The sequence below is a fragment of the Zonotrichia albicollis genome, chromosome 5, assembly GCF_047830755.1.
Source record: "Zonotrichia albicollis isolate bZonAlb1 chromosome 5, bZonAlb1.hap1, whole genome shotgun sequence".
In the NCBI taxonomy this organism is placed as follows: domain Eukaryota; kingdom Metazoa; phylum Chordata; class Aves; order Passeriformes; family Passerellidae; genus Zonotrichia; species Zonotrichia albicollis.
The window spans coordinates 63,391,106-63,413,308 of NC_133823.1; the positions used below are offsets into that span (position 1 = coordinate 63,391,106).

The 22,203-nt window shown below is 42.9% G+C and overlaps 1 protein-coding gene across 6 annotated transcripts in view; it reads left to right on the forward strand.

Moving 5' to 3' along the window:
• MAML3 (mastermind like transcriptional coactivator 3) overlaps positions 1-22,203 on the forward strand; it is a 159,745-nt gene that overhangs the window by 87,238 nt on the left and 50,304 nt on the right. For all 6 annotated transcript variants that reach the window (XM_014270709.3, XM_026796510.2, XM_074541880.1 and 3 more), the window contains exon 2: positions 5,854-7,326. In XM_014270709.3, coding sequence (XP_014126184.2) covers positions 5,854-7,326 — 1,473 coding nt within the window. The remainder of the gene's footprint in view (positions 1-5,853; positions 7,327-22,203) is intronic.

Sequence of the window (22,203 nt, forward strand, 5' to 3'; positions counted from 1 at the left end):
TTGCTTCTTCTTAGTTTAAAACATAAGAGGTTCCTGCGTTTCTTTTCAATCCTGATTTGTGGTAATTTGGGAGGCACAACTTTTATAATCTCTGGAGTCTGCTTTTTATCATTACCCTCTCTTCTGTCCAGATACAAAGCAGATTGGAAAGGGTGAAGACTTATCAGAACAACTCCCAGACACGTCAATTGGAGGCTGCCTGACTGAATTCTCATAACACACCCTGAAAATGCAGCTCGTGCCATCTGCAAGGACAGTTTCAGAGAGAGCAGATCTCAGCTACTGGGTGAGAGAGGCAGGAATAGGTACTGCCAGCTCAGTAGTTCAGCTTATAGGCTCTTACACCTTCCTGAGACTTGCACAAATGGAGCAGTGCTGGCACTGCAATGAGGTCACTGCTTTGCCACTGTTTACCCCATTGGGCCAAAGCAGGATTAAATGAGACAGATCTCTGCAGGACACTGCAAGTGTCATTGGGAAGCTGCTGTGGAGCTGGCGGGCTTAAAACACTGGTGACAAGATGTGGCTGTACCTCAGGAAACATTGGCTTTTGAATGGCAGTGTCAGAGGTGATACAGCAAGGAGGTGCATGCAAAAAATCCTTTCAAAGGTTGAAGCTGAATTTCTGGCATGCAAATGGTAATGCTGATTATTCCTTACTGATCTTAGATGCTGTCATGTCAAATGCACTTGCTTAGTGTCACTTCATAGCCACCCCTGGGACACTTCCTGAATTGTTGATAGGATTTAAGCACAGCACAAGAAGTTAAGTAGGAAACTTTGCTCAGTCTTTAGGGTGCAGGCTGGAGACTGCTGAACTGGGGGGGTGTTTGGCAGAGCTCATGGTAACTACTCCCTGTTGGAGGGAAGAAGTACCAAGATCTTTCTATAGAAGCTCTAGGAGAAGAAGGGAGAAGAAAGAGGGGACAAACTCAGGAACAGACACACTGGTGTGTTGCAGACATCTTTTATGAAAAATCCTTTCCTTAGGATTTTTCCTTCTGAGAAGCCAAGAGGCCTCAGGAACAAAATGTAAGCAATGGTTATCTGCTGCTGTGGAATGCAACAGGTGCATCTATGATTGGCCCATGTTGGATGTTTGTAATTAATGGCCAACCACAGCTGGCTCGGACAGAGAGCCGAGCCACAAGCCTTTGTTATCATTCTTTCCTATTCTATTCTTAGCTAGCCTTCTGATGAAATCCTTTCTTCTATTCTTTTAGTATAGTTTTAATGTAATATATATCATAAAATAATAAATCAGCCCTCTGAAACATGGAGTCAGATCCTCATCTCTTCCCTCATCCTAAGACCCCTGTGAACACGGTCACACTGTTGGGAGGGAGAGTAGAAACCCTAGAGGAAGACCCAGGACTTTAATTCATTTCATGGAAAGGAACTGAAGGTCATGGTGACTGGTGGGCCAGACTGATTCAACATAAAGAACTGAAAAGATCAATTTTTAACAGAGTCTCTGAAGAGTATGTGAAGAAGATAATAAGCCCTGTTCTTTGTAACCATGCATATCCTCTGAGTGAGATGGACTTTGGGCTTTGGCTAGTTTCTCCGCTTTCCTACCGGGAGCCAAGATAACTCCAGAGCAGGGCACATTCCAGCAGAGCTGGGAAGCCAAGTGCACCCAACCTCTCAGAATTGCTGCCCTTGTCTTGTACTGAAGCTGCTGGAGCTGCCCTAGGCCGAGGAAAGTCAGTGGCTGCATGCAGCTGGTACACAAAAACACCTGCCAAAGTGACAAAGGGACATCAGCCTCCTGCTCTGGGGCCCCAGAGGAGCAGTGGACCTGTGTCAGACCCTGTGAACAGGGCATAGAGAGAATTTATCCTCTCAGCTCCCCGCCTCGCCCTGGTTTTTGTGCTGTTCTTTGAGGAGCAATGAAAGGATGTTCTGGTGCCACAGCCTCAGTCCCTGCCGTGTGCTGGGGCTGGAGAAGCCGCCCACCAAGGCAGCTCCTGGTGGAGGATGGGCCCGGCTGTTGCTATAACAACTGCACTTCTGTCTCGTTCCTTTTGAGAAATGGATTGCTGCTGGGGAGATGAAGCGCAGCAGCCTCTCCTCACTGGTGAAAGCCCTGCCACAGCCTCCCCACACTCCTGTTTATCTGCTGGCCCTGCCATGGCGCTGCCCAGGGTTTTGGGATGGGCTGCATCCCACCCTTCAGCTCGGTGTGTGTTTGTGTTTCTGTGCCTCTGCCTCTCCTCCAACCGAGAGCCATTTAAAAAGTCAACCTGCCAAAATCTGACCTTTTCTCACTCTGCGACTAGAGTTTTTTCAAAGGCTTATAAAGAACCGATAGTCCTGCTTGCCCCTCTTGTGCTTTGGGGTAGAGAACAGCAGTGAAATGAAGAATCATCAGCCAAGTATTTTGTGTGAATAAAGCTAAAAGCTTATGAAGCTGAAAGGGGGTTGTTTTATTTCAATATTTTCCTTTGATTTTGATATTTTCCTTTTGTTTTTATTCTATGTGTCAACAATCTTTTGTTCCGAGACACAAATCTCTCAGCTCCTGCTAATATCTTCACAATGCACGCTGTAAAACATGCACAAAACTGTGTGCTTGTGCTGAGAAGGAGAGGGAGGGTACTTTAAAAGGTACTATTTTACTTCAGGGATTGTGTTTATAGAGGGAAGGGGAAGTGCTGGGGTTTTAGTCTAAGACACTCTGGAATCCTGATTGTGGTAAAGTGTTTGCCAGTATATGCTCAGTGTAGGATATCCAAACCATTCAAGAGTTCATATGGTGACTGGGAATTAAATCAAGATATGAAAAGGAAATCTTTCATTAAAATAATTTGATAAGAGTATTTCTGTGTTGTACCTCAAAAAAAAGGAGATACATTTATTGTCATGGCTCCCAACTCCCCCAAAATGCTGGAACCAAGAGGCTTCCCCAGCATGTTGCCTTCTAACAAACCTTTCATGTTAAGTCTCTGTCTACCTACAGTTTTTCAATGAGCAAACAAGACAAAAATATTAGTGCCTGTTAGCCCCCCAAATCCAAAAGCTTCTGAAGGAGAACATATCCACACAATATGTTGTGGATAAACAAACTTAGAATAGATTTAATTTTATTTCTTTTTACAAAAAGGCACAACTTCTGTATGTTTCATATTTCATAGAAAATAGTTTTCATGTCAAGCTGCTTTTTGTTGTAATGCATAATAACATGATTATGAATATTTATATACTGGGCTAAAGTCACTGTCTATTTGTACAGGGGGACATCCAAGTTCCAGCACATGATGAAACTAGGAACTGATATTTTTAGGGCTGGTTATTTGGTTATTTTCCACTAGATAGTTTTGATTCTTTTGGAAAATTCTTTTTAATTTGTATATTCATATACAAATAAGGTGATAGATTCAGGATAAGATGGTAAATGTTTTAAAACCTGGAAGTGTGAAACCATGTAAAAGCATATCACTCTCACCAATATTTTTGTGGAGTATTCATTCAAACTTGCAAAACGTATGGAGTCAGTTCACTTGTTTTCCTCAGGAGATAATCACTCTCACTGGTCCCTGCCTTGTCATTAGGGAATTTTTTCCCCCATATATTTTCCTTATAGAACTTTACTTCATGATGAGAAGCCTGCCACCATGTCCTGTTCTTACTTTATCCCAGCACCGGTCAATATGAAGTTGGGGTAAAGGGCCATGACACATTCTGAACATTTCTTCAAATCCTGGTTTTGCCTGAGCATTCCCATTGAGCTCACTCTTGAGTCACTTGCTGTTGGGGGAATGCAGTTTTTCTGCTGTGGCAATAGGGACTTTGCAGTGTGATGGCTTAGGAGCTGAAATGGGTGATTTCAGCTGTAAATTGTAGGAGTGGCCCATTAAGGGCAGTATTTAAATATACTATTTTTACATTTACATAAATATGCTATTTTAACCCATTACATCAACTGACCAACCTGTGCCAACACCTCACCATCCTCACCAGGAAGAATTTCTTACTAATAGCCTAAACCCACCCTCTGTCAGTTTGAATCCATTTCCCCTTGTCCTGTCACTTGTAGAAGTTCTTCTCCAGCTCTCTTGTAGGCCCTCTGGGTGCTGGAAGGTGCTATAAAGGTCTGCCCAGAACCTTCTCATCTCCAAGATGAGCATCCACACCTCTCCAAATTCAGGGTTTTGAGATCAGACACCGGAGAGGGAGCCCAGCCATGGGGCAGAGGCTGTGGTTACAGGGCAGCTGGTCTGTGTGGCACCACAGAAGCACAAAGGGGAGGAATTTCTGCCTACAGGAGGCTTGGCACACACTGGCTTTGTGCAGGGTGGAACAGGCAGCAAAGTCTCGGCCACTTACGCCAACAGTGACCCACTGGGGACTCTTAGTCACATTTTAATTATTTTCCCACATTAAAAAGCTGATCTGCTCCAGTGAAAATCAAGGAGTTGATGGTCTGCTTAGACTCACGGCATTGCCTTTCTGCCTGGCTCTCTGCACTAGAGCAGCCTCGCAGTAGCTTGGTGTCCCATGCACGCTGAGCTGTGGCTGCAGCAATGCCTGTGCTGGCCGCATCCCTCTGCACTGTGTGATGAGAGAGGGGCAAGAGAAGGGCACAGCCTTCCCAGAACCCGGGCAAGATACGGGTTTGCTTGCCCATCTTATGCATGGGATGAAAGGGGGACCAGCCCTCTGGGACAGGAGAAATAAATGGGATCTGGATTATGAGAAGAAAGAAGGTTGAGGACCTTTAGGTTAGGGAAGGGGTGGGAGTTGTGTATCTGGGACTTCCCGACCAGTAAGAATACTTTAAAAACTGATAAAATCTTTCAGTATTTTGTCTTCCATTGTTCTAGTATCAAGGATGCAAGCGTGTCCTGAAGGCGTTTGCTGGAGCTGTGACCTCTTTGCTTCCTCCCCTCCCCACTATTGTTTTTTGCCTTAGTGAAGAGAGATGCTTTTTTTAGCCTGGTACATAAGTAAAGGACTCTGCTTGGGTGTGAGTGAACTGCTTGCTGCAGTTCTTTGCTATGCTTCTACAACCAGATTCAAAACTGATGTTAATATACTATTTTTTTATAAAATTCCTATATTCCAATTTATTTGCTTTTCTGTAGACTTGCCTGGCCATTATTTCTGTTAGCTATTTATGTTTTATGTTAGCTCTTAGCACATAGTCACATAGTTGATTCCTTTTTTTTTCATTATTTTATTGAGTTAAAGTTATGCAAAGCACCTTCTGTTTTCTAGGGTGGATTTTTTTTTTCTCCTTTAAAGTGATTCTCAATGTGTTAGCCAAGAACATAGGGCTAAGCAAATGAAACTATGCAATTTTTTTTTGTCAACAACACATTTCAATATAAGTAGTCAATCAATTATATTGCAGTTATTTTTTTATGAAGCTTCTAGAAACTTCCAAAAACAAAAAAAAAAAAAAAATTCGGAGTGACTAGTAAGTTTTAGTGATTCCTTTTTTCTCTTTTTTTAAATTCCTTTTTAAGACTCCTCACTGTGTTAGGCGCACTGTTTAAATCTTATCCCTGTATTAGGCACTAAAATGTCAGATTAGTCAACTTGCTCCCTAAATTTTTTGGAAGCTAGCACAGATTCAGCCTGGAAAGCACAGACATATTTTACAGCTCTGCTTTCCTAGTCAAAGGAAGGTTTGGTTTGGGACAGTGGGAGGTGTTTGGTTGTTGGGGGGTTTTTAGACTGTGTTTTCAAAGTGATCAAGGCATAAGAATGAAATCAGAGAAACCTCCTAATCAGTTTTGAAACTTATTGTCACTGGCTTGATGAGGAGTCTCTTGTCACAGTGCCCACGAGCACTTCTTTTGCATCTGCAAATGGTTAATTTTTTCCTTTCCTCTTGTTTTCTTTAAGCTTCAAGAGACAGTCAAAAGGAAGTTGGAAGGCGCACGTTCACCTCTCAATGGAGAGCAGCAGAATGGAGTTTGCGATGGGAGCTTTTCTCCAACCAACAAGCGGACACGCAAGGATGGGCAAGGCATTGAGGCAATCAACAGCTTGCCCATTAATCTGCCTTTGCCTGCTGTTTCTCCTCTTCACCAGCTTGACATGAAAGCTCCTGTGCTCCTGCAGAACAGTGGAACTCACAGGAGTGGTCTGGAAGACTTGGGTGAAAACGGTGGGCTTTCTGAGATAAAGCTCCCTGTTAACGGCTGCAGCGAGCTGGATGATGGTTTTAACATCCTGCACAACAAGGAGCTAAAGCAAGAGCCCCTGGATGACTCCAACTGCATAGACACTTCTGAAACATCTCTTTCCAATCAGAACAAGCTCTTCTCAGACATTAACCTAAATGATCAGGAGTGGCAGGAGCTCATAGACGAGCTGGCGAACACCGTCCCAGAAGATGATATACAGGATTTGTTCAATGAAGACTTTGAAGAGAAGAAGGAGCCTGAATATCCCAGGCCTGCCACAGAGACTCAGGAGAGCGCGAGCGTGAAAAGTGATCCATCCCATTCTCCATTTGCTCATGTCCCATTGGGATCTCCCCAGGTCAGACCATCTTCTTCCGGTCCTCCATTTTCCAACATCTCCTCAGGCTCCAGCGTTGCCTCAGCATCCAGCGCGCCGCTGGCCCCGGTCCCTGCTGGCTCTCCAGCAAACTGTGTGGTGCAGTCCCCTCAGACCCCCAGCCAGGCCCACACGCCCGGGCAGACGCAGGGGCGCTCCGGGAATGGCTTCCTGATGAGTGCGGCCTCGGCCGCGGCGGGCTCGGGGCCTGGGCCCAGCGCTGACCTGTCCCCGGCCGAGCAGCTCAAGCAGATGGCAGCCCAGCAGCAGCAAAGGGCCAAGCTCATGCAGCAGAAACAGCAGCACCCAAATCAGCCCTCAAGCTGGTCACCAGGGGGGCCTCCATCCAGTCCCTACGGAGCACCCTTCAGTGCAGACAAACCAAATAGCCCAATGATGTATTCTCAAGCCTTTAACAACCAAAACCCCGTAGTGCCTCCTATGGCAAACAACCCCCAGAAGACCACAATCAATAACTACCTCCCTCAAAATCACATGAACATGATCAGTCAGCAGCCAAATAATTTGGTCACAAACTCCTTGGGCAAGCAGCCCAATCTGCTTTCTTATGGCAACACCAAACCTCTGACCCATTTCAGCACTGAGCTGGGTCAGATGATGGCCCCGGCGATGGCAAACCCCGGGAAGAACACCATGGTGCCCTACATTCAGCAGCAGCAGCAGGCCCAGCAGGCACAGGTGCCAGCCCAGGTGGCACACCTGAGCGAGGAGCAGAAACGCGTGCTCATCATGAAGCAGAAAGGAATGATAAACCAGCCCGTGGGATATGCAGCACTCCCTGCCCTTGGTCAGGTAAGTGAGGGCACAACCAGAGTCTGATATAAAGGCTTTGTACAATGGGCCTCTTGTGTTGCTCATACAGAGTCTGACACCTCTTTGTGCAGTCTCCTCCATTCGCCTCCTCTTTCTCCTGGAAAATATGGAATGTCATTGCAGATGCTTCTTGGATTTTTCATGTGGTATTGCAGCCTGATTATTTTAAGAACTGAAATTATGTTGCACTATGCTTCAGTTGTTAATTCAGTGTTCTCTCCCTGTGTCTCTTCTGATGAGTGCTTGGGGACACTCTGGGAAATTTTGAGTTAGAAGTCACTCTTCCTTGGATGGTTTATTTCCTTTTTTTCATAATACAAGACTTGGTGGTTGTAGATCTCAAACCACTGCATGGCAGTGTAGCTAGCATTGTAAAAAAAAGATGGAGCAGTTGGTCCCTTCTTCTTGGGGTAGAGATCAAGCTACCTTTAAACAGCATTTTTGGCATTTTGGCTCTGGGAGCAAAGGAAAAACATTTTGGGTTCTAAGTGCTTTTGGTTTTAACTGGAAAAAGTAAGAACAACAGAATGCTTTTAGTGGTGCTTGGGCCATGATGATGAGATGGTTTATTCTGGGATTTTCAAGCAGTCATTAGCAACCCCAAGTATTTTGTCTTTCAGCAAGAGGCTAAAGCCTTGTTGGCTTCAGAGCCCTGGCATCACTGTCTCGTGTGTATTCCATGCTAAGCTCTGGTGCAGCAGTTGCCAGGCCTGGGGAATACTTTGTAATGAGTTAATAACGGGTTGGAATATTGCTTACATTAATGTCCTATCACCTCCTGGGTCAGCAAGGTGTTCCTAGCTGTGCAGCCCCTGTAAAGATCTGCCCATGGAAAGGTTCAAGAACAAATTTTCTAAATGTTGTGTTGAGAGTTTTAAAATGGATTAAAGTTAATAATCAATTCTCAAAGTAAGTGATGTCTTTGCAGCAGTTATGCCACCAAAACAGGTCAAGAAGTCTGATATACACCAATAGTGTACAATACACTCATAGAATTGTTGGTTGATCATTTTAGCATAACATCTTTTCACCAAATTAGCTGTTTCCACACCACCTACAGGGAATACTTCGTTCTGAGTATGGTTTAGCTGTGACTCACACTGTAATGCATGTAGAAATGCAGCAAATTTTGTTATTCCTTCAGCTTATGGAGTTTGGGGATCAACCAATAAGGAGAAGTAGGAGCTTTACCAGGTCAGACCACATCACATATTATTTAAAGTTAACTGCAAAACAAAAAGAAATGTTCATCCACCTCCTGGTTTTGGTTCAGGATGTATGGTGACAGCTCAAAAGTTCGTATTTTTATATTAATTCTGCTTGCCTATTTTATTAGACATAGGTGATCTAAAGCCTCTTCTTCTGGGAAAGGCTTATCTAGAGAAATATTGCAATAATGACTTAGAACTCAGACTGTAATTGTAGCTACAGATCAGTCATTTTGTAACTAAGAGGCAGAGGATGCTTGGTCATGCTGCCAATGCTTTATTGTTTCTTGCTTTTGCTTTTGTTAAATCTGCTGAACTCAAAGACCCATCAAAGAGCTGAGAGGATGATCTGCCTGTATGAAAGAGTTAATGCCATCTCCTCCATTTCATAAGTCAAGAAATTCATGTTACTATCTCTCTGCAATTCCACAATATGAATGGATAGCCAAGGTTTCATTTATCTAATCTCATTCAGTTCCTTTTTTTTTATAAGTGTAGGAAAAACTGGATATTTGGATAGAATTAGATATTCTTTCATAAACAAGTCCAGATATTAAGTAATTTCTGTGACTTATAAAGAAGAAACTTAGGGCAGAGCCATAAATAGTTTGTTATAGTCAGGGATAGTTTGCTTGAGTCAGGGATTTTTTCAGAGGTGGCCTGAAGGTAATTTTGATGGGATTTTTTTCTGGAGCGGAGTGTTAAATCCATAGGCAGATTCTGACTCGTAGATATCCAAAAAACCTCATGGTGGATCCTGACTTGTCTACCTTATCAAGACTCTTTCCTACCAATATTACCTCATACCTGACTGTTCTCCCCTTGGTCAGACTCAGAATTCCCTGCTCTCTACCTTGCTCCATGTCCCCTGATCTGCCCCAAAACCATTTGTTAGTTTGTGAGCATGTGGCAGGTGTTGCCCGTTTTTGCTCTTGTTTTTTCTGGGTGGTTCTTCCATTCTTACTTGGCTGGGGCTCATAGGCTAATCCAGCAAGTAGATTTGCACAGATTTGCTTGGTATTTGAGGGGTAGAGATTCTCTTCTCTTGGGGTTCTCATGTCAGAATAAGAGAAATCAGTTCCCCCCTCAAAATGCAACAATTGCTTTGTTTAGACTTTTTATATTCTTTTAGAAATAAAAGGGAGAAAACCTGAACCCACCTGCTTCTCAAAAATTACACTGCTTTTTAAGCTAAATGTTCCATTAAGTTTTTGAGATCTATGCAAGGTTTTATGGGAGGCAATTTTTCTCTTGTTCCTCAAACCAAAAAGTAATTTCTAATTGAAGAAAAGTAAAAAGGTTTTCTTTGGGAAATTTAGGAATAATTAATTGTGCTTATTCTTACTTCCAGCTGTTCTATATGAATGCATAATGGTAAAGAAAAAAAAAAAAACAGCCCAAAGGAATAACTGTTGAATGGCTGAGGCAAAATTTGATGTTTGGAGCCAAGTGTGTGAGGGAAAGTAATGAGAGGTCAAAACAAAACAGAATTCTCTGTGGGCGTAAGAACAGTAAAACTAGACTGCAGCTATTTGCCTGCATGGGACTGTGAGAATGCTGCAATTATTTCCTAATGAAACCACTAGTTATTTTGTTTAAAATTGTAGGGATGTGAATGAAGGAGAGAAATGACACCAATCCTGCAAGCATATTTCATATTTAATTATCTGCCCTTTGTTTTAATCTTATGCAATCAAGATGCATCATCTGCTCAGTGTGGTTTTGTATGCCAAAGTGAATACTGCTAAATCCTCCAAGTTACTGCTGGTAGAGAGCTGAAACCAGTTGTTCCATTGCTTGGCTAGACAATGTGTCAGAATAACTGGTCTTTTCCACTTTATAAAACACAGTTGTAGTGGTAACTCTTTGATTCATAGAAACTTCTCCATTTGTTTAAGATTTATAAAAATACAGTGTTATGTGATTTTCTCCTTGTCAAGTTTCATGAAGACTTATAATGTGTATTATTCACATCTGTAAAGAAAATGTCCTGTGTTATTTTTAGAAGCAGATATTTTGTATTACTGACTGCACAAAATGTATATTAAATGTCCTCTATTTTACTTCTTTTCCTTACACTTTTCCTTCCTACATGATCTAGGTTTGCTACATAAAGAGAGTTTGTCCTGTTATTTAGTAAGTTCCAATAGTTTAATGATTCAATGTGTGCCAATCAATTCTCCTTCAGTTTTATTCATTACAACTGCAGTTGTGAAGCACTGTGATTTTGAAATGTCTATAGCCAGTAGCAGCATATTTTTACATAGAGTGCTACCCTTTCCTGGTGGTTTTTTGTGCCATTTTTTTTCCTGAAAGTGCAAGTTAGCATCATCAGTTTTCGCTTTCCAATCTCATAGCCCATTCCAGCTGCTCTGAGCTCAGCATGCACCTGACCCGTGTCTGTGTGAAGGAGTGCTCTCTGATGGTCAGTCTGTACTCCCTGCCTGGCTAGGATGTTCCACATCACCACCAAGGTGTACCTCACACCTCTGACTTCCCATTTTGTCTTTCATTTTATCTATGTGGGTCCTATTTCTGATGCTTTCCAAAACATTTCTAAATAGTCATGCCTTATGCCACATAGAAACATTAGGTTATCAGTATGTGTGTTCCCTGCAGAAAGATTTCCTAACGTTGCAACGTGTGAGTGTCCGTAGTAGGAACACTCAAGATCTCTTGAAAGACTGTCCAAGTGAGTGGTTAAGTGCAGATTTGGAGTCCTTTGCTCAGGAGGTTCTGCCAAACCCCAGCTGATGCATCTAATTTGCTGAAGAATGTGGCTTCTGCTCTCTCAGCAAAGATTTCATTCCTCATGGGCAATGGGAAGCTCGCCCTCTCTATGTTAATGCTCACCAGCTCAGTGAGGAGGGGAACAGATCTGCTGCTCCCTGTGTTCTTTGTTCTCTTGTTGCATTCTGGAGTCCTCCCACTCACACTCAGCCCCTTTTTCATGTGTGAGAGGAACATTTTGTGTGCCTTAGCCTGCAAGCATATCTTACACACTGGGACAAAGCCACCCATTCTGTGGCAGCACATCTCCCAGACAGGGGCTTAGTCCTCATTTACACCCGGTGGGAGCTTGTTAGCAGCTCTTGCTGTACAGTAAGAGAGGAGCTGCCCGGAGAGAACCAAGTATCTCATGAGAAAGCAAGCCCAACTTTAGCAGCATTGTCACAAAATCACGTTTCCTCTGTCTCCTACCAAGTATCTCATGAGAAAGCAAGCCCAACTTTAGCAGCATTGTCACAAAATCACGTTTCCTCTGTCTCCTTTTCGCTTCTGTTTCACACTTGGGCAGTGTTAAAGCTGATTACTCACTCCAGAGGCTTTGTCTTTGGCTCATGCCAGCACCCTTCTGTTGAATCTGTTCTGTCAAATCTCTCACTTCTGGTTAAAATCTGGTTTGAGAAACAGGTAAACATGTAAAATGCCTTTTGTTTGGAGAAACGGGAGAAAAGTCTGTGTCTTTGAAAAACAGAAAAAAATTTGAAAGTGTCTACCTAGAGAGAGTGTAAGGTCTGTCCTGAGATGACGACTCCTTTTGTGACATGACATTCCTTGAAGAGTAAACATGCTCAAAAGAATCTGACTTTTAAAATAATTTTTGTACATAGTATTGCCTAGAGAAAGCAAGATTCCTGAGACTGCCCAGCATGCACTTTCCAGGGAATTATTTTTTCAGTGTGTATTTATTTCCCTCTGAATCCAGCAGGTTGGGGGGATTTTTTGTTTTTGTTGTTTTTTTTGTTTCAGTCTGTCCTATATTATTTGTCTGCTTCTTTTCTCTCTCCCACTACTGCATAAGGCATTTTTCTTTCTCCCTGTCTAAGTTCCCTGCTGAAGTTTACTTCCTGTTTCCCCTCATCCAGCTTTTATCTCTCTGCTTCCTCTCCTTACCCCTTTAATAGCACAGGACCTTTTTTTGGTGTTGTCACAGCTCACAGGAAATTACTGCAGACACCATGGCTTTCTGTGGTCTGTATACCTCTGGCAGATGGAAATAGTATGAAATATTTGTTGTCATAGTAAATGGTTTTTTAACCAGTCATGGGACAGGTGCAGAACTGGGGAATCTCAGCTATAATCTCACTAATGTTGCAGCACCATCCATGAGATGAATTTGGCCTCTACACCTGCAGTCTGACTGCTAATCCATCTCAACCAGAATTGCAGCGTTCCAGACTATGGAACAGCTTCACTGGATCAATATTATTTGCAGTGTGCCCTTATCACAGATGGCTAAAACAAAACAAAACAGGTAGGAATGTTCTATTGTTAAGTGGCATAGGACATGCACACCCTAGGGGATTTGTCTGTGGCAGGAGAATGCAGTAAATTAGGGTTACAAACCCTTGCAGCCTTGCAGATGGAAAAGCAATTTTAAGTGATTTTTTTGGGAGAGTAACTTTCAAACCCCTCATATCATGTGAAACTGGTCCCATCACTTGAAGACAACTTCACTGTTCTCACAGACGTGCATAGAACAGAAATATTTAAAGCCTTTTAAGACATTTCTGGCATAATTACTATGTGTATCACAAACTACACAGTGCACATGGATGTATTGTAAAATTTAGTGTATGTGGTCAGTCTGCAGATGCATTCACTTTATCCATCTGACTCCGTGAGGGTTGCTAGTCCAGAATCAAGGAGAATAATTTCTGTGGTTCCCCAAGCACCTGCTCATATCCCCCAGGTAAAAAGAACACAGTGGGGAAACTGTATGTACCAAAAAGCTTGTGTGTCTGCAGTGGGTGAAGTTCTGGGTGTCAGTGTGATTGATTTTCAGTTAATTGAGAATACAATACCTGGTCTCTCTTTCTCTCTCCTCCATTTTTCTTATCTATTCCACCACTTTTAATTTCCTATTAATAGACTGTGCTTTTCCTTTTCAACTTAGTGAGAGATTTCTCACCTACACAACCTTAGTCAATGGGAGCACTTACATAAGGACTGCACTGTCTGCCCCTGTGCATCTTAACGAAATTGGAGAAATTGTGGGGGTTTTCCCCTTGTTCTTTGGAATTGCATTCTCCTTTCTCAAAGACTTTTTTTGGCCTCACAAAATTAGATCACAACTTTGCAGAAAACAACCCACTGTGATCACAACTTCATTGCACAATGCCTGTGCTTTCTTGAATGTTGTTCCCATCTCTTCAAGATGAAGTAAGATCCAGTGGGTTGGACCTTTGATCTGCATAATAAAAGGCAAGGAGGTAGTTTGTAAATCCTTCCTTTCTCCATCTTTATCCTTTGCAATTTGGGACTCGAAGACCTGAAATAATTTTTGCTTGCTGAGAGGAAACTTTATGTAATATATGTGGAGAAACTATTATGATAATTAGCGTTGTTAGGAAAAATCAATGTGTGTAAGTCATCCAACAGCAAGCAATGATCTTCTCACAATCAGCAATTTATCATGCATTGCCAATGCAGGAAGGCTAAGACTATTTTATTCAGATAAATTTCTCATTCATTTAGTCAGTAAATCATGGTGCACTTCATGATAGTAATTTTTAATGTGACTGCATTTTGTAAAGTTTTAATCACACATAATAGATTTTATCTGACAATGAGGTCAACCTGTAGTCTCTTCCTCTGTCATTTGAATCTTACCATCCCATCATGGGGAAGATCACAGTCACACCTGGAAGCCCCAGACTGCAAGGAGATAGGAAATATAAGGGGCACAGGAGGATGAACAGTTTAGACTAATTTTTAACAGTTGAGGCTTAGGTGAGGATTTACTCTTGGTGGAACAATAACAGATTATACTTGATGTATCCTTGCGTCTGAGTACAGCTGAATTTGTTTGAAAACTCTTTGCATGAGCTCTCCAATGAAGCTTTTGATCTGACCAGCTTGAGCCTGGGCTGCAGGAGCACCTTTAATCCACTGGGTACCCTGGGAAGGATTTAGCTAATGCTGCTCTTTTGTCTGCACTCCATGGTGAACTTTTCCATTGGAAAAGCAGTCAACGATGAGGCATAGAAGTGAGGCAGGGAACCTTTGTGGTTTTCAGAGAGAGACAGGCTCTTCAGTGTCTTCATCTTGAGTCTGAGCTCTGCTGTGACTTGCTCATTCTTAAGCTGGTAGGAAAAGCCCTGTTGTCTTTGTCTACAACAGGAGTGTGCCCTGGATCTCCCTCCCAGCTTCAGTACAATTCTTCAGGTCTTGCTTTTGTTTCTGAGTAGCTGAGGAGTGTTTCCATTTGCTTCTTATAGATGTGGTTTGAGTTGATGTCTTTCCCCTTTGAAGCAAGCTATGGATGGCTCTTCTCTTTCCTGCTGCTCTCCCTGTGTTCTGTTAATCTCCTTTTCCCCTGCACTGCCTTGCACAGGTCTGTGGTACATGGTTGGGTCCAGGTTTATTAAAGCCCTGTAGGTGTTCCTGTGCTCCTTCCAGCACACGAGCTATCCTATGGCCACCTGCAAGGACATGGTTTTCTCTGCTCCCTTTCACTGATGTGAGATCAGGATGTCATTCAGAGAGGTGTTTGAGTTCCTTTGGGATCAAAGGGCCTCTAGAAGTACAAAATCCTCATCATGTCCCACAAGGCTGGCTCTTGGAAGACCCCTTTAATTTCTCCCTCCAGATCCCCTGATTCCTTCCTTTTGTTGTTCCTCTGAGAGACTGACAATCTAGAGGCTGATGACCCTTTCTCTTACCACAGAACTAGAGAGGGGAGAGGAAGAATTAATTGTCCATGAATTTTGCAGGAGTTTTTTCCTCCTGTATCAAAAGACTGGCATACCTTGCATGTACTGAGGCTGTGACTTGCCACCCTGTGATGGTTTCCATGTGGAGCCTGACCTGCTCTTTCCAGGTCAGACTCTCTCTTGTTACACTGCTGCAAGTCAGGAATATTCACTGGATAATGAACTTATGCAGAAGCGCTTTAGAAAAAAGAATGTGGTCATTAGTTTGGTAAATGGAAATGGAATAAACCTGCTCTGATGTTTTGTTTGGGCGGTTGGAGTTTTGTTTTGTGAGTATTAAAGAGAAGAGCAACCTTAAAACATTTTGTCTTAGCAGGTTTTTAGTATCTCTCTCTGTGCCTTTCTCTGTCTCACTAATGCAACTTTGCCTACAGCTTCATGCATTAGCAATGCAAAGCAGATTTTGAAAGCCAAGGGAATCCAGGCTCTTCCAGATGAACACTGATTTAAAAGAGACAAAAATCTAGAAAAAATAAAGGTTGTTCAAGTGACATATGGTGTGACAGTGACCCTACTGTAAGGACAGATGTACAGAGCTAATGGTAATCCTACACCAGAGCCAGATAACATTCTGAGGTTAGGAAATCAAAGCCCCATGCTTTGGCTTAGCAGAGAATTAGCATGTGGAGCTCTGGAAACAGGGCAATTCAGTTCTTAGCCGTGTTGCATTTGGGGCTTTCAGCTTTGGTAGCAGCAAGATCCTACCTCATCCTGTGCAGGAAAATCAGACCCACGTAGTTTGGCCGGCGAACAGAGTGTATTTAGTAAAGTTCGAGTGTCTAGATGGATTGGTGGAGAAGGTGTGTACTCCCTCTGATAATTAGTTCTGAGAAGCTCATGTCTCTTACTGCAGAAACAGCTCATACACTGCTTCAGAGCTGTGGGGCTTTTAAACTGGGGAATAAGTGCTGACTTTCAGAGCAGAGGCAGCAGCAGTGGTACCCAAGGGATGTTTTGGAGCCTATTCCCATGGGGACCCCAGGAGCTAACCTACAGCAAACCAAGCCTCAGGTGTGCTCAAGAGCCACCTGTGCTGACACAAGTTTGATATCCTTTTGTGACAGAAGAGAATCCCAAGGCTTGGGGTGCAGCCGTGGCTCCCTTGAGCCCCTGGCCAGCAGAGTTTGGAGCAGCTTCAGGTGGCCAAGCACTGTGCAAAGACATGTTCTTCTTCCAGAGAGGGGACTACACATAATGCCATTGTTTTATTTGCCAGTGGCTTGGCATTTACATAAACGCTGTGCCCCTGTTAAAAACAAAGTCATGATCAGTAGAGAAAACCAGGAATGTTCTGTGTTCTCTGGCAAAATACCTCTGTCTCCCTCAAGCCCACCTCTCTGCCCTACTTCTTGTGACTCCCCTCTCTTTCTTCTGGTTTTAAAATATATTTAGCAATGAGATCTTCCTTATTTGTATTCTCTGAAAATACAGGAAGTAGGTCATGTCTTCCAATACATTATATCAGCAGCAGTCATTGGAAAACAGAAATTAATAGGGTAGGACCATAATTTTTTGGTGCAGTTTTGGATGCCTTAGCAGCATTCAGTTAGTCTTTATTTTTAAAGTGGCAAAATGTTCCCAGTATCAACAAAAAAGATAATAGCACTGACTTTTTACCATGCTCATTCAATTTCTTTTTTATGTTTACTTTTGCTTTCCCTCAAACAAGGTATTTGGGTATAGGAGAAAAACATAAATTTAAAATGTCTAAAGGCAACACATGATTAAAAAGTTAAAAACTTTTTTCAGGCTTATTTTGGAAAGTGTCCTGACTCAGTTGCAGAAAATAGGCTAGGATTTATAGAATTTGTTGATGTTGTTCTTCAAATTCTATGCACATATTTTCTATCATTATTGTTCAGGAATGGGGACCTGTTGCATTTTTTTCTATTTGCTATCAAATATTTTCTGTCACAGTATCTAGATCCAAGTACAAAATCTATGTTATGTTAAGCTGTATTTCAGTCACTACAAAGTTGAACTCCTTTATCTAATTAAAAGGCACGTGTCAGATTTTTTTAATACAATCTTTCTGAAAGATTTTTGGGCTTATTCATTACTTTAGAAGGAAGCTTGGGTGTTTAGTGTCATTTCTCTTTGCATTTTGCATTCAAATGGTGGTGTAATTAAAAAAAATTAATTGGCCTCTGTGCATATCTGTCTCTGCTTTTCTGTTGCATCATCTGCTTCTTGTTTTCCTCCTGCAAGCAGAGTTATATCCTCTTGCTTAGAATAATGTGTGATGGGGGAAAAGAGGAAACTGATTTAAATACTTAAACCAGGAAACAGTCCGCTTACACAATCCCCTCTTGTTTTTGCTGGTGTCCCTGGAAGCCAGAGCACAGTCAGTCATTCCTGCACACAGTCAATAGCAAATATTTTAAATCCAGGCTGTTCGCAGAGTATCCACGTTGGGTTTTGTTGCAAGTGATGGATCACTAATAGTTCAAAACTCCGAGACTGGGAGCTTTTTTTGTAAATGGAAGGGGATTATTTCATGCTGTTGAGTGTCCCTGCCAGAGTAGAAAAGTCTCTTAGGAGAGGTGGGGTTGTGTATCCAGGAGTTGCTTGCAATGTACAATTTCAGTAAAAACTGAAAACATACTTAGGAAAAATCAAACCAAGCAAACAAAATTTCAGCTCTGTGCTGCTGCTCTCAGATCAAGCCCCTAAAAAGGAAACACAACATAATACTCACCTGGCAAATGTGACCTGATCAGGGTTTTGGCTTGTGAAATATGGCTTGGCTCAACAGCTAATAAAGTTGCTTGTAATACAGAGGCTTGCTCAGCAATGGTATTATGAAAATTCTTTTAATTGTTACACATAATTGCTCCCGAACTTCATGGTAATTCTATTTTGAAGTACTAAAACTTGAGTTAGTAGAATCATGAGCACCGAGCCAGTCTGCCTGTTCTTGTTCCATCCCCTTGACAGCAGGTGCAGTGTTTCGGTTCACCCAGCTGTGTTCTTCACATGCAAAGGGAAGTTTTCACAAAGGCAGCAATGCTCCCAAATCGCACAGAAACTGAGTGCAGTTATGTGATTGAGTCTCTAATTCTCATTTCTTCTTTTAAAAATTTCTCTCTGTATCTTTATCATTTTGGTTTCACTAGACAAGAATGCCCAAACATCTTCCACAGTTGGCACATTTGATTAGAAACACTGACAGATAAATATAATCCCTGCTACCTTTCCCATGTTCCTGCTTTCACAGGCATTAGCTGTTAGCCCTTAAGAACTGGGAAACAAAATGTAATAAATCTTCCATTTCACCTGTTTGTCACCCTTTTTCTATCAGAGTGGCCCTAAAGGGGCTTTTGGTCCCCATGACACCTCTCCATAGCCTGTGTCAGGGATGATATAGCATTGGCATTTTGGGAAATCCCTGTAGTTCTGGGCACTTAACAATTTGGCTTAGGAATCACAGCCTCTTTACTTGAGTCACTGATCTTATTAGAGAAACCTCCTAGAAACAGGGTTGCAGTTTTTTGGAGAGAGATGGACAGCCAGCTGCAGGACACAGGTTTTTCCTAGAGCCAATGAGCACCTCTTTGTCACTAGAGCAGAGCAGAAGACTCCAGAGTGGCAATGCTGTCTTGGCAAATGCCTTTTCCATTGCAGACTGAACTGCTCAGGGTCCCCCCAAAACAGGGCTTGCCAGCAACTCAGCCTTGGACATACTCAAATCTTACCCTGCCTCTGTGTACTTGCACTCCTCTTCCTTTAAACATCCCTCTGTTTCTCTGAAACCTTGAAAGGGCAAAGGAATGTACTGCTGATTCTCACTTTCTCTTGAATGATGCCCTTGAGTGGCCTCTGAGAGAGATAACACTTCCCAGGCTTATCACCTCTTTGGTATGGAAAACCCATTTTTTCCCCTCCAAGGGAGTGTCCTTGAGCCTCTTACTTCAAAGTTCAGGATAAGCTCTCTTTCTCTGACAAAATCACAGTGAGTGGAAGGAGACTGGGGCATTCACAGCTGGCACAGAAACCTTGTGAAATACAGAAGCTTCCTTGACTGTGGAGTAGCTGGAATGTCCAGTGTTCACCCGTCTTGCAAGATGGCAAATGTTGCAGTACTCATCAAACTCCAGCAGAGAAAGGAGGGAAAGGAGGTGCCTTTTCCTTTTCCTGCCTCACCTGCGCGCGTGCAGGGCCCGATACATCCCTAATGCACATCTCTCTAATTTCCAGAATTGTCTCACTTTAGGAGCTTTGATCCTGACTAGCTGGGAGTCTGAGAAACAGCAGAGAGCATATAAGGGGTGCAGACACAGAACTGCTTCCAGGCTCTCTGATTTGTGAGCTAGAATAACGTGTAACAATAGTTACAACTCCATAGCAAAATGTACTAAAATAGAAAGCTTCCTATTTGATTTTCTTTGAGCCACACCTCCACAAAATCCAGCCACCCACAAATGAAGCACCAACAGCTTCAGCTTGACACTTTTATATATAGTAAAAAGCTCTTGAGAAGGCTTCCAGGACAGCATACGTTTTTTGGGACATGTAGATCCATTTTTCTCTGTAAGAGGGAGAGGCGGTTCTGTGCAGCACGAACAGGAGTGGGGAGCAGCAATGGGAATTAGAGTGAATTTTCTCCCATCACTCTGGAGAGTGATCACTTTAGAGTTCCACCTTGTTAAATGGCTGGCTGAAATCATGCATGATTAATGGGCAAAATGAAAATTAGATTATGTGTCTTCACTCTTCCTGTGACCTCTACTTTCTCCTGTATCAACTTAAAGCAGCTGGGGGTGGGAGGGGAAGGGAAGGAAAAGAATTGAAATCCTGTGTAAAAATCCAGGAGAGAAAGGGAGAAGGAAAGGAAAGGTGCAGAGCCCCTCTGCAAATTATATGCCAAGAATCATGGCTTCTGAAGTATGAATCCCACAGTGCTAAAGCTTGAGGAATTAAAATGTGTCAAAAATGCCAAATTTTCAGGCTGCCTGTCAGTAACACCACATATGCCAGTCACCCACGTGGAATTGCATCCCCTGGGGAATCTGGTTTCCCTGTGCACCGCACACAGGAGGTGACCTGTGGTTCAGACACAGTCAAGCCATCGGAACAGATGCCTTCCCCTTTGTGGAAGAAAGTTTGTGTGTTGCCCATTTTTGGACTCCTGTTTGGACTATCCATTTGAAGACGTGAGTCCTAGAGGCAGAGGGAAATCCCTGCTTGCCTGCAGGCGTGGGGCTCTCTGGCAGTTGTGACATCCTTCAGTGCTGTCTGTGATCAGAGCATGGATCTCTGCGCTCACTCAGGGGCACCCCATGTGTGGAGGCACCAGCAGCCTGCTCTCTTTTCATGCCTCTCTCTGTAATATCAGACAGCAAAGGTTTTCCTCACCACTTACAGACTGCTAGCACAGAACAAAATGCATCTTGCTGTGCCCTCCACAACTTCATTCTTTGGAGGAAAAATGCACATATGAATCCTATATTCACTTGAAATAGCTAAAAATCAATGTGTTACATGATTTGCTACAGAGTCCATGGAGTGTGCTCCCAGGCACAGGGTCCTGGGATATCCTGTGCAGGGCCAGCAGCTGGACTCTATGATCCTTGTGGGTCCCTTCAACTCAGGATATTCTATGATTTTGGGGATTTGATTCCTGATTTTTAAAAAGTTCAGGGTTGGCTGTTCTGTGATGGTCTTTTAATCTCCCTTGCATGAGAGTAACAAAATGCTATAAGAAACTTCAGCATTTCCTTTGGGAGTCACTAACTAGGTCATGGGTATTGCTGCTGTGGAGGTACATGAAGTTTCCTTTAAATTGTTCTGAAAATCAGGGGCTTAAAGGAAGAGAAGATGGCTCTGAGCAGAAGTTCTATTTCAGGACTGGCATGTTTTTCCATCCTTTAATCAACTTGTCCAGATTCCATTCTTCTTTTGTTGTCACTTGAGTTATCAGAGTTGGGCAGCACAAAATGGAGGTGAGTGATGATAACTGTAACGAGGACCTCCTTGTGCCTGTCATTTCCCAGTTCTCAACAGGCTGGTTTGGCCACTTTCTACCTAAAGTCCTCTGGCCTACAGCAGGAGATCCCACCTCCATGGCATCATGCTGCAGGGGCATGCTGAGGAGCCCAGGGCATGGTGCACCCTTGTTCTTTGTCTCATTCATGCCTTTTTTTTCTGAGTTTCACGTCAGAATTCTCTGTGCCTCTCCTGTCATCTTCTAATGGTTTCCTTTGTAAAGGGGAGCCCTCTGAGAGTGTGTCATCTCTGCTAGAGCTGTCTGCTGCTGCAGGGAGAGATACAGCTGAAGTGACCCACCTCTGGAACTCATAGTGGGACACCAAGCACGGCAGCTTTTACCTGGAGCTGCTCATCACGGTCAGCCTGGTCCCTGAGAAATCTCTGTGTCTCCTGTTTCTGCTGCAGTTCTATGGCAAGCTTGTTGTTCATTGTTCAGTTTGCTCCCTGTAAAAATTATCCTCTGGTGTGAAGGGAGAGGCAGAGCCTTAGAGAATGGCAGGAAACATCTTTCATGAGATTTTTGATGCCGCTTTGTCAAGGCTGTCATTTTCTTATGAAGGCCATTGACTCAAATGCCTCAAGCAGCAAGTTAAGGGCCGTGTTCTTTGTAGAGGAGTAGGTGGTCATGATACATGTCCAAGAGTTGAATACATGTATAATTGAACATACGTTTCTACTCAGGTATTTTGACCAGTCAGCTAATAGCTGTGAATAAGGTATTCTGCCCTCTTCTATCAGTTCATCTGCCACTGTCACCTGCTAAGTAAGATATATGCTGCTTTTTATGCATATAACTCTTGGTAATGCTAAGGATCATTATGAGTGTGGTTTGAGAGGTGTCCTTGCTTCATCCTTTCAGGATATTGTCCCTGAAGAGAAGGAGTTAGTGCTTTGTACGGTATGGCTGTCCAGAAAGGCTTGCAAATCAAATGCTTTCATTT